The sequence below is a fragment of the Anarhichas minor genome, unplaced genomic scaffold (genome assembly GCF_050575085.1).
Source record: "Anarhichas minor isolate MPS153535 unplaced genomic scaffold, ASM5057508v1 ptg000033l, whole genome shotgun sequence".
Classification (NCBI taxonomy): Eukaryota; Metazoa; Chordata; class Actinopteri; order Perciformes; family Anarhichadidae; genus Anarhichas; species Anarhichas minor.
Genome location: NW_027466479.1, coordinates 5,847,730 through 5,866,034, shown reverse-complemented (window position 1 = coordinate 5,866,034; position 18,305 = coordinate 5,847,730). Strand labels below are relative to the sequence as shown.

At 39.5% G+C, this 18,305-nt stretch overlaps 1 protein-coding gene across 2 annotated transcripts; it reads right to left on the bottom strand.

Annotated features, from left to right (window-relative positions):
* Window positions 1–6,233: 6,233 nt before the first annotated feature.
* LOC142965173 (T-cell differentiation antigen CD6-like) lies at window positions 6,234–18,046 on the bottom strand. Of its 2 annotated transcripts, XM_076105966.1 has the most exons (13): window positions 17,922–18,046; window positions 16,288–16,383; window positions 13,947–14,228; window positions 12,611–12,925; window positions 11,970–12,284; window positions 11,284–11,361; window positions 10,913–11,050; window positions 10,104–10,220; window positions 9,767–9,889; window positions 9,434–9,505; window positions 8,402–8,575; window positions 7,545–7,655; window positions 6,234–7,460 (listed from the first exon to the last, which is right to left on the bottom strand). In XM_076105966.1, the coding sequence occupies exons 1-13, from the start codon at window positions 17,962–17,964 to the stop codon at window positions 7,366–7,368; spliced, it is 1,959 nt and encodes a 652-aa protein (XP_075962081.1). In that variant the 5' UTR covers window positions 17,965–18,046; the 3' UTR covers window positions 6,234–7,365. The 2 variants fall into 2 exon arrangements, with proteins under 2 accessions (XP_075962081.1, XP_075962082.1); XM_076105967.1 differs by lacking the exon at window positions 9,767–9,889.
* Between the last annotated feature and the right edge of the window lie 259 nt (window positions 18,047–18,305).

Sequence of the window (18,305 nt, the reverse complement as noted above, 5' to 3'; positions counted from 1 at the left end):
GAACATGATTTGCTAAGGCTGTCCCACATTGACTCTGTAATTAATGCCCTCGCCTGGAGCGCACAAACAAATGACGATGCTGCGTAGCCATGACAACACAGATGACTCATACCCACAGTGAGGCCCCTCACCTGGCCTGATGTGCTGTCTGCGCCAAACTTTTTTCTCTGTGTGTTAATGTTACAGCAGCAGTAACCCACACTGAACCAGAGTGGTGTTGGTCGGTTCTCGTATAGTGGGAGGAATTCTAGCTTGGGCGTAATGAATTATTATAAATATATTATTATTCTTATAATCACTGGAGACAGTGTGCATTTATCAACAATAATTAACCATTAGCTTTAAAGAATAATCCATCTTCTAAAATGGCATTTGGTGATTAGAACTTTGCCCTTTTCATCTTTTTACGGAATATAATGTTGATAAAACATAAAATCATATCAAGTCAAAATATCGATGGCTGCACACACTGCTGATATCTAGCAGGTACATCATAGTTTAGCTGATCTAATCTGCACTTGTGATATCACAAAGAACAGCCGAGGCTATTGGGAATGTCATCAGTTTAGCGGGTATCGACGAATAAACCAAAATATTGGACAAAATTAAAATTCAGGGTTTACCATAAGTCATTGGGCGCCAATGTTCCATATCTGTCAAAATAATTCAGTCATGACAAGTTGCAAAAACTAATTTTAGCTTTACTTGTGTTCATTAAAGACAGAGATCAAGTTTTCGCAACACACATCCCATGATTATCACTTCCCACCATTCCCAAGTCACCCGATCACCACCTGCCGGCACACCTGCTCCTCATCCATCTTCATCATCCACTCTGTACACACGTACGCCTTCCCACTAACACCAGTCCTCTGCAAGATTACCTATTGCTCCAATGTGGGGAGTGGGGACCCAACTTCCATTTGGTTCTGGCAGACTGTTGCAGACCACCAAAGTACATTTCTGCACATCAGTTAATTAAGGACAAACACTTTTCACAGTATAAGCAGGAGAAGCACAGGTGGAATAAATAACATAAATGACGGCTGCATTCCATATAGGTGAGCCAGTTCCAGGGCTCTGGTATCCTGCGTGCTCACTCACTGCCGAGGCTTTGCTGGGACATTTAATAGAATGGAGCCATTTTTAACGTGATTATTTACACCTGTGCTTTTCTTGCTGTGTCTGCTGTGAAAAGGGCCTATTGTGGTAATGCTCAGTGTTGTAAAATGATGACCTGGTGTTACGGCCTTGCCTTTAATCAAAGGCTGTGTTTAGTCACCGAAAGGGTTACTCTGGCCGTGGCTAAATCCTGGCTACAGCCCTGGTTCAGAGAGTACTTCATTTGTATATATTGCGTTGTTTTTCATTACTCTCTCATTATTAACCATCCATCTGAAACCTGTTGTTGCTTCACAAATTTTTACAGGATCGTCATTTGATCGACAAGGATAATAAATAGATGAAGCTTGTCCAATATGCGTACAGTAAACCATCCTGCAATGTGGCACAGTCCTCGGTGTCCCACACACACAGTGTTTGTATCTGCGGGGTTTTGTTTCCATGCCTCCCTCGGCCTGAAAGCTCTTCCGAAGGGAACGGCACACAGCAATCAGGCCCGGTTTATGGCAGCCAATCTGCCATTCACTGGAGACTAAGATTGATGACGCCTGTCCTGACTGACCGGTGCTCAGAGCAAGATGCTGCCATCCGACATGCACCGCACACTCATAAACCTCCGTCCATCTGGTCGGAGACAAACAAGGAAATGTGTCCATAAATTCTTGCTTGAGAAAAAATTTGAGCGTCGGGCAAAGTGAAGAAGAAACCAGACGAAGTGGCAAGACCACTGTGAATCATGTCTCGAACAGCTGGAAACTGCCGCACGTCCTCGTATCAGTCAGTCACGTTGCCCTTTTGACCCGCTGACCAGACTACTTACACTAACTAGACACATTGTAGGCTCCCATGAATGCAGCGTTGACCACCGCAGGCTCCCATTGACACTCAAACGGAAGTATTTTTACGGCCTCCAGGCACCACTGAACAAGTTTAAAGCAGCTTAATTGCAGCATTGACCTGATTGGCAGCTACATGAATGTGTCTTGGTGGGGAAGAGGCCACAGACTGTTAACTGCAGCGAGGTGCTAAGAAGAAGAAGAAGAAGAAAAAAAAAGGTTAATGAGCTAAACGCTGCACTGCCACGGCCAGCTTTCAAGTTGGGATTCGTTTCTTTATACAGACCAATAAATGTGTCTTGTGAGAACTGTACGGTGGCCCTGAGGTGAAAAACACAACATTGGATGGAACACATTAGCGAAATAGAAAACACAAAGGAATTCTTAGATTTTCTCAGATCTAAAGATCATCGGGGCAGTTTGGCAACAACATAATAATGTGTTAATTTTACCCTGTACCCATGGTTGGATAATTGTTAGATTATTTACCGACATTAAAATATGGCACGGTTGCAATTGATGCAAACTGTTCAAATCTACTCTAGCTCTTCTTAAACAGGGTTAGTTTTCGATTCTTATCTGGTATATTCATACAAAAATAGCTTTTTGTTCATTTATTTTCTAGAATGCTGTTGGATCTTTTGATATGCAAATATATTCAAATCTATATATATATATATATATATATATATATATATATACATTTTTTAATATTGTGTTTTCTGATTTATTATTTCTGATTTGTTTGTTTTTTAATTTTGTTTTCTAAAATGTTGCACTTTCTAATTTGTTGATGTGTGTTCTCTGAATTGTTGTTGTGCTTTCTATTTTGTTATTAATGATGTCATCACTGGTACTTCAAATAATGAATCAGTTAATCAGGGAAGTATCCCCAGATAAATTGACAATAAAAGTAATTGTTAGGTGCAGCCCTAGAATTAACTTTTCGTTTTTTCTGTCCATCATAAACAAAATTTACTTTTTGTTAATGTTTTCTAGAATGTGCATTTTCTGATTTGTTAACATATTTCGAAATATATATATATATTTTTTTACTGTGTTTTCTAAAATGTTGCACTTTCTGATTATTTGTGTTTTCTGTAAAGTCGTACTCTGTGAATTCTAGTTGTGCTTTCTATTTTGTTATTAATGTGTTTTGCACCACAGGGCCACCGTAGGACTGATAATCATGACCAATTATTACCTTCATTCTTTTCCAAAGGTTTTATTCCAGAATTTTAAAATACCGTCGGTGACAAACATTGCGAACTTTACACAACCAAACCATGGGATTCAAATGCTTGTCTGGTACAGTAGTAACAGGAAATGAGGTAATGAGGGCCTCTCTGGGAGTGCACAGCATGGAGAGCGATGCACTGACCCGTGGCAACCCAGACAGGTCCACTGAACTTTAAAGGTGAATTGGATCAGGGCCCCTGCCCGGCCGCTCAGCCAAAAACCTCCTGATGAGGGCTTAGCGGCGGCAGTGAAAGCAACCTAATGAGTGAGGAGTAATCAACACTATTACCGGGGCTCGCAAGCGCACCCAACCTTCTGCCCAGCAGGCTGTAATGTCGTTTACAGCCAAGCTACAGACTGATTCACTGTGAGAGCGACTAATCAGGAGAAAAGGAATAATAGTGAATTTAATGGCAGTAGTATAAATCGTTGCCATTTCTAGGCCGAGGGGAAAAGCTTTGATTAATAAGCTGAAGTGGATTTTTCGCCCGGGTCTCTAACCATCTGGGGCTCTACCTAAACTAATGACCTCACTGCATTTCACTGGCTGCAGTCCATCCTGCAACATGTCCCTGGCAATCAAAGAGCAGTGCCAATACAAAAGCCAAGTCAGGAGCAAAACAAACAAGGTCGCAGTCAAGTCCGTTTTTGCAGATTTCAAGACCAACAAACTCAACATAAAAAGATGAGACCGGTGGGCTTTGAACCAGATAACAATAAAGCCATAAAATGACCACTTGATAGTTTAAGAAACTCTCCAGAAGCTGCAGGAATCAGGATTTTTTTGGGGTCACTAGGGGGCAGAAAAGAAAGTTGACAAACCCACAGCTGTGACATATTCACGTTTCAAGATGATATATGATGAACTTGTTAGCAAACTGCTGCTTATTTATACATTCAGCAGTAACAGAGCGACATAATCATTCATTTGGAGCCATTAACATAAATCCAATATTCTCTCTCTTTTTAATTCTGTTTTTGGTCTCCACCAACTCCTGAGGGAAATATCGGTCTCTTTAGCTGCTAAATGCTCCACTATGTTCACCAGCTACTCTTTACATTAGTCGGCTGTTGGTGCTGGGCAGGTGGTGTAGAGTGGGAATTTTGAAAGGTTGTTTGCAGGAAACTGCGGCTTGCTCCGGCTTGAAACCAGGTTGATGAGAGCGGTGAGACTGAACCAGTCATGGAACCAAAACAATTACCTGTTCTCTGTGGGTTCACGACCCTTTTTACATCATAGTGATTTGATTCACACTGTAATATTATTTGAGCATGGAGGGTCATTGTTGACCCGGGGACTGCATATTGTCATAAAATATTCCTAATTTAAGGTTCACTAATTTGCTTCTGGAGCTTTCAGGCAAATATTGTTGCCCATACACAAGCGCCTGTTATCCATAATGAGGTCATAAAAATCACTGAAGGAAATGAAATACAGTCAAAACATTGATTCAAGAAATGAGATACAAAGCCAGGTATTGAACATTGATCGGAACTTTAAGAGGACAGTTCAACTCAAAATCAGAAATACTTTTTTCCTCTTATCTGTAGTGCTGTTTATCGATCTGCTCAAAGTGCAAAGAAAATACATTTGAAAAAAACTCCAGAAATCCTGACCGGGTTACTCAAGATAATGCACAGATACACAGATCACTTGTTGTGAGCAGTTTTGTGTAGGAACTATGGTTGAAAGAAATAGTTCCTACATGAAACAGCTCAAAACATAGTCAACAAGGAGGATAATATGTACAGTATTTATGATGTTGGGGTAAGCGGTCTGTTTAACAGCTCTAACAGAGTGTAACACGTGATTATCAACTAACTTCCTGTGCTAAAAAGCCCAAAAACTAGTTGGCCAAACTCTTGTTGTTGTAATACTCTTTATATTATTTTTTAATTATTATATTTTTCATTTTGTCTCAAAAAGAGTCCTAACTAGAAGCTGCTGCAGCTGTGATTCCAGCTTGTGCCACATATACTGTTTGCAGGCAGGTACTGTCGTCTCCAGGCCTCCAGCACCAAACAGAGTTCAAAAGTTTAAACTCGTGCAGGATCTGTTGTCGGGACACTTTAAGCAACTTACGGACTTATGGAGCCGTAATCCGTTGTGTGTAACTGATTTAATGAACAAAGTAAAAACAGAGGGTTGATCTTCTAATCCCTCAAATACTACAAGCTACTTGAAATACTGGTGTGCTACATTTCTTTCCCCTTGATGTTAATCAGGCCTGTAAATCCGCAGATTTTAAGATTTTGATTTATCGATCTCTCAGAGCAGAATAAAACAAAAGCAAACTGTCGGAGGAGGATCTGTAATATATCAGGCTGCATAGTTTTAGATGGAATCTCTGTTAAGTGTGTGTGGGTTGGTGTGTGTGTGTGTGTCTGTGTGTGTGTGTGCTGGATTCTCCGGCATGTGAAAGAGATTGAGTTTCATAAGGAGATCTGGTCGTTAATTCGCCTGTTTATCTCGACGCAGAGCTCTGGACTAAATTTGAGTGCAATATACGGTTCTCTCAGACACGCGTTATCTCTGCCGACTTCTCCGTCCACCTCCTCCTTTTCTCCCCCATCCTCCCCCTCCGCACACCCCGACACACACTCGTCCTCCTGTGCCAAATACCTTCCAGTCAAAAAACACCCAATTCTGCTGGGTTATCAGCCTAATGCATCATCACTCCCTGATTCTCACGTTAGCCGAGCTAATCCATGCTCATCTGTTGCATTCATCGCCCCCGCCCCCTATTAAAAGTTTCACAGGTGCTTTCGAGAGCAGTTTGTCATATTTGCTTCGACAAAACAAGACATCACTTTGATTCAAGGCATCACTTTGGATCAGGGGGAAGCGTTGATGCTCTGCAGCTGCTGCAGACGTAATGGACCGAGAAGAGCCGTGCCAGGTCTGGTTTCAAACCGCACTGATGGTTTATGTTGGCCCCTGATCAGGATCCAGAGTTCCCCTTCAGAAACGTTTTCACAGAGCGTTGTTTTCAACTTCTCCCTCGCTTAGCACGAATATGTATTTGAATAAAAGTGTTACAGCCTGGATAACATTTATTTGGCAAATATTTGATGGCATTACAAGTTTGTTTGTGTTTGTAGTTTATATGAAAGGGCTTTACTCCAGTCAGAAAAAATAAAATAAAAACTACAAGCTCATAGTGCCACCTTGTGGTAGGACTCAATAGTTTGATCACACTTTTACCCGGATGATGTGTTGCAAACATTATTTGAACACACTATATGGCCAAAAGTGTAAGGACACTTACTGTTGTGTGCATTTGGTCTGGGGTCATTTATTGTAGTTGTTGGGAAACGTTAATACGACTGCAAACAGTTGTATATTCTTGTGCTTTTGAAGACGACTTTCTACCTTTTTCAACATGAACGCTCTTGGTGCTGGGTGCTGAATGGGATCAAATTCCTGCAGCCAGGTTCTAAAATCTTGTAGTAAACCTCCCTAGAAGAGTGGAGGCTGTTGCAGCAGCAGAATAAAGCCCATAGTTTTAGAATCAACAATCACATATGGGTGTAATGTTCGGCTGTCCGCATACTTTTGGCCATGTAGTGCACGTCACAGTTCTAGAGATCACGTAGGAACTCTATAGTTTGAATGTACTGATCTCTGCAGGAAAATACAAAGCAAACATTAGCACATTGATTGAACACATACTAGTTATTACATACACAACACATTAGTTAAATATTGCAAATAAAAACCATACATATGTTACAGTTGCCACTACATTCACAGAATAGCTAAATATGCCTTAACTTCTCAGTTTGATTTCCTACCGTCCTGGTAGTCATTGCAGTGAACATTTTGTTGAATTTGTTTTTGTTAAATAATATTTGCATGGCAATGCATCTGAAAGCAAGAACTTTTCAAAGCAAATCGCACATCATCCTTTTCACAACATCCAAATTTGCTTGGCAAAAAGGGCACCAATATGTTTTTGTGATACCTGCAGTGTCAATCACACGTCGAGTCTCAACAGCTGCACATTAAACGTATTAATGCGGTTCACAGGAAACCGTAGTTAGTCATTGGATTTCCTCCCTCAAAACAGAGAGGAAACGTGTACTGTAAGCACAGTACACGTTTCCTCTCTGTGCAGTTCTCAGCTCCAGTCCCACACTCTCTAGTCTCTTGAGTTACCTCCTCTGGTTACTGAGCCGTGCCGACGTCGTCGTAGTCGTCCTCAGATGGAGAGTCTTGGTCGGGGCTCACGGGAGAGTAGAGGGGGCCGTCGTCTTCGTCACCTAATGATTACACAATGACAGCGATCAGCAAATGTTACAGATCTCATTTTTACACAAGTGTAATATCTGTTTGGTGACATTTACTTGAACTCTGCAGGTTGGTCGTTTTCGCCAGGTAAAGTTGATCTTTGCTGTAGACGAACTTTGAGTGGTCAAAGGCATCGCTGACGACAGATGACTGGGCAGGTCCTGAATCTGTCATTTGTGAGAGCACAGGGGATAAATCTTCTGTCTCATGACATCTATCTTGTGAAAGCTTTTGAGACAGTTTCAGGTTGGCTTTCTACTTTCATGTCCCACCTCTAAGTCATGGGTGTGGTTTTCTTGACTCTACGCTGCAAACACCCACAGATTTAGTTTAGGGAGGGACTGTACAAAAAGATGAATCTTATATTTAAACAGCTAAATTTGTATCAATACAAAATGACTCCTAGTAGTAATGTAAATCTTGAAGGAATAGTTCAGTTAATTAACTTTCTAGCGAAGAGTTACAAGAGATGACTGGCACGGACCTCATGTCATGTTTGGCAAATATGAAGCAACAGTTAGCCGCCAGTTAGCTCAGCTTAGCATGTAGCGTAGCGTATGGTAATATATATATATATATATATATACATATGCTGTATATGTAAACAGGGGGAAACAGCTGGCCTGGTTCTGTCCATAGTTAACAAAATACACCTGCTAGCTGTAGCTTCATATTTAGCATACAGACATGAGGGTGGTATTGATCTTCTCATCTCAATGCCACTCAAAGCCACTACTCCTTTAATATTATATCATAAACAGCTGCCAATACACACATATGAAGTGGAAGTGTGACATTAATGGCAGACATAATAAAGGTGTGAATATTCAGCCACTATTCAAAATGTTGAACACAGTCCCTTAGTTGTTTTTTTATGGTAACTTAGTTGAAGGGAAGCATGAATGGGACTGACCTGGGGTGGCCTGGACGTAGCCGTTGTCTGTGTTTTCGTAGCATTCCCCGGAGGAGGTGCTGGAGGTGCCGAATGAGTCCACTGAGATCTTTGACACTCTGGCATATGGAGCCTCTGCGGGGCCGCCATTGCAGGCTGTAAAGACTCCCATCACTTCCTCTGTGGGTTCAGGAGCTGGAAAATAAAAATGAGAATATAACACTAATAATAATCATTTTAAAAATTAAAAATGAAATGATTGAAAGGGATAATTTAGCTCTATGGTTAAAAAAATGCCCAGAGGTTTAATTTTTTATGACTAAAACAGAAACAAAAAGTTTCTTACATTGTCCGACACTGACATATTAAAAGGAGTTTAAGCTTATTGGAGTCCATAAGTATAAAATAGGTATATTAAGGCACAGTTGAAACAGCTCCCCAGATAATGTGAGACAAAGTTAGGACCTATTACAACTTTTGAAAACAGGTATAAATACTTTTTATTTGAAAGAGAGGTGGATTCATTTACTAATTATTTTAGTAAAAATCTAACTTTTTGTATAATAAGTACTACTGTATTTGCTATAGTTAAATCTGTGTGGCATCATTCAATTGTCACTTCTTTTCTTTGTGTGCGTGTTTGTGAATATTTGGTGTGTGTTATAAAAACCAAAACCAAAACAAACCAATATCAAATCAAAATATTTCTTAGATTTCCTGTTAAATAAAAGGTTCAATTTAACTAAAATCTGATTCATAAACAAATTATTTATCCTCAGGGGAAAGTTGGTTACTATTACTATCATATACAAGCATAAAGAAATATAGGAAACATGTAAATAAAGGACTATGTGAAATGTAAATGATGTACATAATGCATCAAAATAAAAAAACACTAATAATGGGTATATAGTCATTATAAAACTCCCTCTCCGTGTCTAAATGTTTGAGCCATCCTCTTCCCTACCGATGATCACTATGATTGTGTGTATTTGAGATCTGCAAAGTGTTGCTGTGTTTCTGTGGCATCCTTGCAGACGAACAGTGACTCACGTTCCTCGCAGAGGCTGTCGAGACCTGAGGGCCTCATCAAAGGGTTCACGTCAACTCTGTACCGCTGAGAATCTGGATACCAAACGATGCACACGTTTTAATCACAAGCCATCCTGCAAACAATCGGTGCAAACAGCAAAATTTGATCTGCAAAGACTGCACACACACACACACACACACACACACACACACACACACACACACACACACACGCAGGGCAGAGCAGCTTCAACTGCAAAATGCAGCAACACAGCGAGAGAAGATCTTAACAGAGGCAAAGAGAGAGAAACACACAGGGATGAATACAAAAGGAAATAAAAGAAAGTATCTCACTCCGAAAGGTTGATAAAGGGACAGACGGCTCATTGCTTGGGTCATACTGCTCATAGTCTGTATCTACTGACGTGCTGTCAACGCTACTAAGCTGGGTCCAAAAATACCTGGGATTGGAGGGGACTTTTTGAGACAAACACAAAAAAAAAATACGACTTGGTGAAATGACTTGATTCTTTGTAAACGCTGCACAATTCTGCAACTTTCTCACTACGATGCATCGATATAAATACATATATATATGTGTAAGGTATTAAGAAAGAAAAGTCTAAGTTGTGTTAGTATCCAAGGGATAGTCTTTTTATTGGTCATATTTATCAAATGTTCAGCCACTGACCTTCTGTATGCAGTGGGTTGGGAGTGACCTTAACGAGGTCGACCGCGCCTTGGTAGCTTTTGTGATGATGTTCGGAGGTCGGTCGTGAGCTGTTGCGAGTCTGCTGGAGCAAGATAGCTGTGGACACAGTAACCAAGGATGAAGATAAGTATTGGCTTATCTAACTTGTGCTGTCGGGTCAGAAGAATACTGAAGAGATGGGGTCAAATTAGATGTGCTGTGCTTTGAGAAACTTGAATATGGTCTGTTGTTGTTTGTCGTGGAGATTTAGGATCCTCTAAGACTTTTTTTAAGAAAAAAAAATACTCTTCTTTGAATAATAGTCTGCGTCTGAATCTGTGTTTTTTCCCACAGAAAAGCCAATAAACTGCTCATTTTGTTTATATAAAGTTGTATATATAATATATATATATACGTATATATAATATATATATACGTATATATAATATATATATACGTATATATATATATATATATATGTATACAAATACAAATAAAAAAAAGATTGAAGAAAATATAAAGACATTCAGAATTGAATTTAAAAAAGAAAAAAGCATTAGAAAGTATACTGAAGAAATGTTGTGCAACCTATTTTTCATTTCCTTCAATCTCATGAAGACAACAAGATATCTGGAACTGAGGCCACATAATAATCAAAACCAGTATATGATTTCACTGATTTAGTTCACAACTTATCCTTGACATTCTAGGAATGATTGTAAATCACGTGCAGAGAAATAAAAAATCACAACATGACTGTAGTAAAGAGTAGTAACACTGTAGCGCAGGCTGAAGGGAGGAGAACCAACCGTGTCGTCTTCTGTAATGGCAGCACAGCACCGAGTTTGTGATGAGAACCACGAGGAGAAGAAGAGCCAGAGAGATGGAGCTGATGAGCTCTGGAAACCGTAAGTGGAAGCCTTCAGCACCAACGACTGAGGTTGCTCCTTTTGGCATGAACACAAAGAAAAAAGAAGACACATCATTCTTGTTCTTTCTGGTGGTTTATGTAAGAGTCACATGGTTGGTTGTAATAAGTGTTTGTCTGAACGTCACACTGAGACATATTGCGTTGTCCTACTTACCCTCCTAAATAGGTGAAAGGATATTTTAAGTAACATTTATTAACATCATGTGACATCTGTCTATTTTAAATAAGATAAAAAGATAAAATATTTACCAGTCCATCTGGTCAATACAGTCGCATTAGTTGTGGTGGCTGTGGTGGCTGTGGTGGCTGCAGGAAACCCGAGGGAACCTGCAGGACAACAACATTATATTTTAAGTTCAACACAATTTGGATGTGAGCTGACAAATTAAGAGAAGCAATGATTCACCTGTTTTATTTACATATACGCAGAATGAGCTCAACATGAATTTACATAGTTCTATTAGAATGATATGATTCTGTGAATACTGAACCTACAGGGGTACTGACGAAATTAAACTTTAATAATTATTTTGGATTTCACACCATAAATGTGTCAATCTTGGTATTTAGCTTTGATGAAAACATAATTTAAGAGGCATCTGTAAATCACCAGCTATTTATTGAGTGACAAAAAAGTCAAATATTGAAATGAGAATATCATTTTATACAAGAGCTCAAAATTGTCTGGTTACAAAAGTAAATAATTTGTATTAAATTAATAAAATACATGTTTACAGCTGCTTTTGATTCCTGTACAAGCAGAAAAGTAAATGATAAATGTAATGTCACTTTCACATTTGCCGTTCCCTGTGTATTACTGTGTCTAAGCCAAGACATCAGGTCTTGCTGCCTTATACGAAGCCGATTCAACAAAACCTGTATTATTGTTGATGTTGGAGAAAACATACTTCATGAACAAACACTGCGTCACTCACCATTACAGATGACCCCGGATGCCTTTGAGGTCTGGCACAGGTGCGTTTGGTTGACGAACTCCGCGCACTGCCACAGACTCTGCGTGTTTGGATCGCATTGATAGTACCACAGCGCCCCGTCGTTGAGGGCGAGAGAAGGAAGAAATCGGGAGAACTTCTGCGGCTCGGCACCGCACCGCAGCATGGAGCACACCATGGAGGCCATGTTCTTGTTCCAGCAGTTATCACACACAGTACCCCAGCTGCCATTGCGGTGGACCTCCACTTTACCAGTGCAACGGTCCAGACCTCCCGTCAGTCTGACTGCTCTCATCTCTGCAGAGACACAAACTATTAGTCTCACGTGTTCTTTGTGGTCATGTTAGGATGCTTACCTTACACTAAGATCTTGAACATGGTAAACAGTGTTAGCTATAGCGTTGCTTGCTAAACGCTGGTGTTGGCCATTAGCTCAAAGCACCTCTATGCCCAAGTACAGCCTCACAGAGCTGCTAGCATGGCTGTGCACTCTTGGTTCTGTTGTGCATGGACTTTTTTAAGTTTCCATCCAAGGTCAACCTTGAAGCGTTCAACCACAGGAAGCTAGTAACTTTCTCATTATAATTGTATTTTTCTGTATGAGAATGATTTTTTAACTGGACCTGAGCATACGACCCCAGCGTCCTCTTTGTGTCCGCAGTCGGGGTCGTCCTGTGCGGCCGGACAGGCCCACAGGTTCTCCTCTCTACCGGTACAGTTCAGCTCGTCCAGGTGGACCGGTCCTCTGCCCGGGGGGAAGGAGCCGCCCTGTCCCGTCACACTGAGGGCGTAACCGCAGCCGAGCTGGCCGCACACCACGTCAGCGTCTCGCAGGTCCCACTGGTCATCGCACACGGTGCCCCACCTCTTGTCTCTCCACAGCTCCACCCGCCCAGCACAGCGGTCTTCCCCTCCTGCCAGCCGCACAGCCTGGTGGCCTAAAGGAGGACAAGATCATGCTGTCAACTTCTGCCACTGTTTATGATGAAGGGCTGAGGAAGCCTGGGAAATAGTTTTATGGCAGTTTATTTGACAAGATTTAAAGAACAAAAGAAGAGACTGAATTAAAATTCTTGCAAATAAGTACATTTATCTATCTTTTATCAGTGCATATTAAAGGGCCATTAGTAGCCTAATCAATGCAGGAATCAATAAAAAATAGATTGATTCACTACTTGCATTAGAATAGTATCTGACTGGACTGATAACCTAGAGAGGCTTTATTTATTTAGCCTATTTATGTTATTATGTCTAGGGGGTCTTATCCCTATATGCACACATAAGTACACACTCTTTTGCAGTGGTGAAAGAAGTAGTGTCAGATCTTTTTCTTAGCAGTAAAAGTAAAGTAAAAGTACAGTATAAAAAATGCTGTTGTAATACAAGTAAAAGTCATCTATTCAAAATCTTACTTAAGTGAATGTACATACGCTATACCAAAAGTAAAAGCAATCACTATGCAGAACGGTCCAATTATTTAAATTATATACAGTATTATGCTATATATTGTGTGGGACTCGCACTGGTCTGGTCTTGGTCTTGACTTGGTCTCGGGTTGGGTGGGCTTGACTACAACACTGCTGTTGTGTAGTGTAATACAAAATATTACATCATCATTTATTAGTTGATTTATATTTTGTATTAATTTGTATTAAATAAATGTAGTGAAGTAAAAAGTAGAATATTGGCTTCCAAAATATAGTGGAGTATAAAAGTAAAGTAATGTGTAACAGGTGGTTATGTTTGCCAAAAATATGAAACATACATTAATAGAAGTATAGTGGACTAAAGAACTTAAAAAAATAAAAAATAAATAGGCCTACATAGCTGAATTCACAAGTAAATGTAATGATATTTTTTTATAGTGGAAAATAAAAATCAAGATTTATTTTGATCACAATCCTATAATCTGCACAAGATATACTATTAAATTAAAAATTGAAATTACAAAAACCTTACCACAAATTGCATCAGCAATCAGGATGCAGTTACCGCCTACACTCTGTGAACAGTTCTGCAAACGACCGTCTCGGTACAAACAGTCGTGAAAGCAGGTGGCATTGGAAGGTGATTTGGTTTTGGTCACATGATAGACGCTGCCGCAGTCCAGATCCTGACACATCTGTTCAACGAGCACATCTGTAGAGTCCGCTGGCAATGCCGCCACATCATTGCTTCTGTTTCCACGCATCCTAAGCGTGAAGCGGCATTTGCCAGCAAGTTTGTGAATGTGAGGGTCACCTGAGGACACACAGAAGCAGAAACACAAAATGACTTATGTGGTGATTATTCCAGTAAAACTCAAAAGTATAAATTATTGTTCATTTATTGTGGTCAGTTTCTCAATACCTTCAGACTTCCCTCCTCTGTCTGTCTTCTACAGACGTAAAATCTTTAACAATGTGTCACAAATATATAGTTTTGTTTCTTTAAAAGCTTAGTTATTTCCCAAAACAGCTGGGCACTGTAGTTTTTTAGGAAACTTTACTCAAACAAGAGGAAATAGTGCATTTGTTGAGGACTGTTTTCAACTGCGGATTAATACACGTTTGGTGTTCTTGTTATTCCAGCACCAGGATGGTGTATGCAGGATTGGCCAGGTAGTTACTTTCACTGGCAGTGACCTCTACACAGGCCACCCAACACACCACATTAAACACATCGAACCACATGTACTGATCGAGAAGTTTCTCGTTTAAAGAGCAACCATTTGACCAAATGTCAATTATTTCGAGTTTATTCTCGTGGATCAGAGCAGTGTGGGTGAAAGGAGACCACATCCTGAGCCCACAACGATCTAATTCTCTACATTCTAATCTTTCAAATTAGTTTTAACTTCCGCAACATATGTGTATGTAACACTTGAAGGTATTTGTTACTGGAAAAAAGTGTTTTCCAAATGAAAATTATACACATTAAAACTTCAAATCAAAGACGACTGGATCTTCAGTTTTACCTAAATAAGCTGAAGTATTTCCTTTGAAACACATTGCCAAATCTACAATACTGTTGCTAGGGTTTTTGAATATAAAATAATCTCAGTAGCAGTTTATTTTTCCGTGTAAAATGTATTATGTTAATTGCTTATAGATAAATAGCTACATTTCTACCATTTCCTTTTACTGACAGTAATGAAGCATCTACATCTTCTATAAACTATTCACAATTTGAAAATGTAATATTGTCTATATGCCTGAGTACTTTTGGCCCATTTACTTAATGGTGTAAGGTTGTAATGAACCTGGCTAATTCAAACATACTGTTTAATAATATCTGCATTCATTTAGCAATAATTTGTGAGTGAGATTTTCCAAATGTGATTCTCAGTTGTAATACATTTACAACATTTCATATTATTTTCTGGTGGCTTAGTGGTTGACACACAGGCCTCACCAACAATGGTGCTGGTGTGATTCTGGCCAGAACCTAGCTTACACAGCCCTCTCTCTCCCCCACACAATTATACTGTCAACTATACAATATGAATGAAATGAAAATGCCCAAAAAAAAGTATTGTGTTTTTTTTTTTTCATTTTTACTGTCACACTTACCTTCATATTTATTGTAATCTTTAAATCTGTCAATGGCTCTAAATATGGCAAGGGCTGAGCAGGTGGCTAACCGGCTAACGTTGCTAACAGTGCAAACAAGGGCAAAGAAGGGCAAAGTGCTGGCAGAGCTAACAGTGTTTTACTTGAGGGGGAACCGGAGGGTGGCTGCTATGCTTCCGCGATGACGCCGTCGGAGCCGGTTGGGACGGCTTTATCGCTTCTTTATCATTTGTAACCGCCGTATGAGACCAGTGTCCACCCCGAAACTAGCCAGTGGGGTAGGCCGCGGGGCATGCACTAACTACCATGCGCGTAAAGCACGCGCGGCCTGCCCGGCTACTTCAACAGAGAACTCGAATTACCATACAGGGACTCTGTGTTGTTCTTGACTCTGAATGTAAAGTGTATTGGACTGAAATGTTTCTGCCACAAAAAATGTGTGACTGAGGGTGTGCAGCTGCACAGCAACCACCAGCAGCAAAGCTAGCTTGCAGAGTTGTCTGCGTGGGAGAGAGACTGCTTTGCTATACCCCCAAGTTTGATTTGCATCTGCAAAATTCACCGAGATGATGCGTTTCACAAGCAGGTTAACCCACATCCTGTGACAATAAGAGCGAGAATATTCATATTCTCTCTGCATTAAGTGTTTATTTTGGTTCTGGACAAAAACAGTGGTACAAACAATTATTTTATAAATGTGTTTGTTTGTTTGTGTCAGAGATAGAGAGAGACAGAAAAATGTATCTTACTGTTGTTTTCCTCTTGTGTTCTCCCTCTTGTATTATCTCCCTCTGCTGTCACCCCGACATCAGTAGGGTCTGTTTGAGTGGATGAGTTTTGCAACGCTGAAATGAAGATGAGAAAAGACTCATTAACTTTCACTGTCAGTATGAATGTGAGCATCAAGCCTGTACTAGCTACACACCACATGTGTTTACCACAGGATGTTTGATGAATAACCGCTTGACCAAATGTCTGACTTTTGTCTTTCAGCAAGTGGATGGAGTGCAATATGGTAAGAGGTCCGAGACCACATCACCAATATATTATCTCCGGTGTGTGGGATCTTCCACATTTATCTTCTTCTTCTTTCAACACTTAACTTTATGTTTTCCACTCCCTGTGACTGAATCTGAAACATCAATAGGTTAAAATGATTCAAAGGTTTATTTGTCATACACATGCCACTGAAATACAACACTCAGTTATCAATCACCTGCACCCAGAATGCACATCTGTAAAATTAGATCACTTTGAAATGAGAGGTATAAAACACTATACATAAGATACAGGGTTTGCTCTTTGTTGTGCACATCAATAGAAGAGTTAGAGGAATGCAATTCCAATATACTGTATGTAGTGTACAGTATCTTCAGTTAGTAATTGTGTCAGACACTGTTAAGAGTATATGAGAATAAAAAAACCACATTGCATTTGTGTTCATCATTTTTATTTACAGCGTGCTACAAATGAAAATGCCAAAGACTCTGGATGATTTTATTTTATATTTAGCACATAAGTGTGCAGTTGGCATGTGGGGGGAAAAACAAATTTTTTGGTGTTTTGTGTGTTTATATAGTTTTGAATGAAGTGTTTCCAAGAGATGCAAGATGTTTTTGTTTTGTATGTCTGTTTTTGTGTGTAGAGTTTCGACAAAAAGAGGGCCCTAGTTTTAGTTTTTCAAAATAAACTGTATGTGTAGTGAAATACAATTTAGCATGCTCCTAAGGCTGTCATAAAAAAGGGTTGAAAATTAGGATTTAACAAGTGAAATATAAAAAATAAAATTCTAAATCAATGTAAAAAATATGTGACTAACTCTATTTCTGTTTTAATCTTTTTTTGAAAAATTTTAACTGTCTCTTATTTTACTTCAAAACATGTTCTAAGGCTTTTGTAGACTTCAAACCTACAAAAATAAGAGCAAATATAAATGAACCAAAGATATGTACAGAAGCTACTGCTTTTCTTCTGAAATACACTGAATAAGGAAAAGCCAACTTCACAATACCTTTGTTTTGTGTAGTTTGCAGTGTGTTTTTTTGTCCATGTCAAATGTATAGTGCAACTCGTGATACAAATCAGAAAAAAAGTTTTTAAAAAGAGACAATACCAGCCTCTGCGATTTTCCGTCACTGACAACAATAATTCTACATATTTCAGTTGTTTATGACTCCCATTTAAATTGTAACATCGTTTATGCGCTGCTAGTGTTAACACATTCGGAAAAATCATATTAAATATAAATATAATTTTATATACCCAAAATAAATCGAATGTCTCTGTTACAGACGGTTTCACTCCATACCTCAGAGCAGAACTAACAGTTTGTGAATCATTTTTACATATCGAATTTATGAATGTATAAAACTGTATACAATACCTTGACACAGACAGCTCAGTTGCACAATTAAAACCAGCTTCATGTTGTCGACAGAGAGAGGGAAACAGCTTCTACTGTCTCTTTTATGCTGAGCCTGTTGACACTAAGTGCGGTTTCCTCTCGTGTTCCCTCTGTATTTGACAGACAGGACTTCCCATTTACCACAGTGCATCATCACAGGAAGTGAAGCCCGTGGCTTTGTCACTGATAAATTAACAGGACTCAACCACATTCATGATGCTGAAGCCTATTACACAAGAAGCACATTGTGCTGATAATTTATCTTTAGAGGGATCAGAGGGTAGTATTTATATAGTTATAGTTATATTGAAATTACTTATGTGTACACATGTTTTTGTAGGTATTAATCATTTTAATGATGCT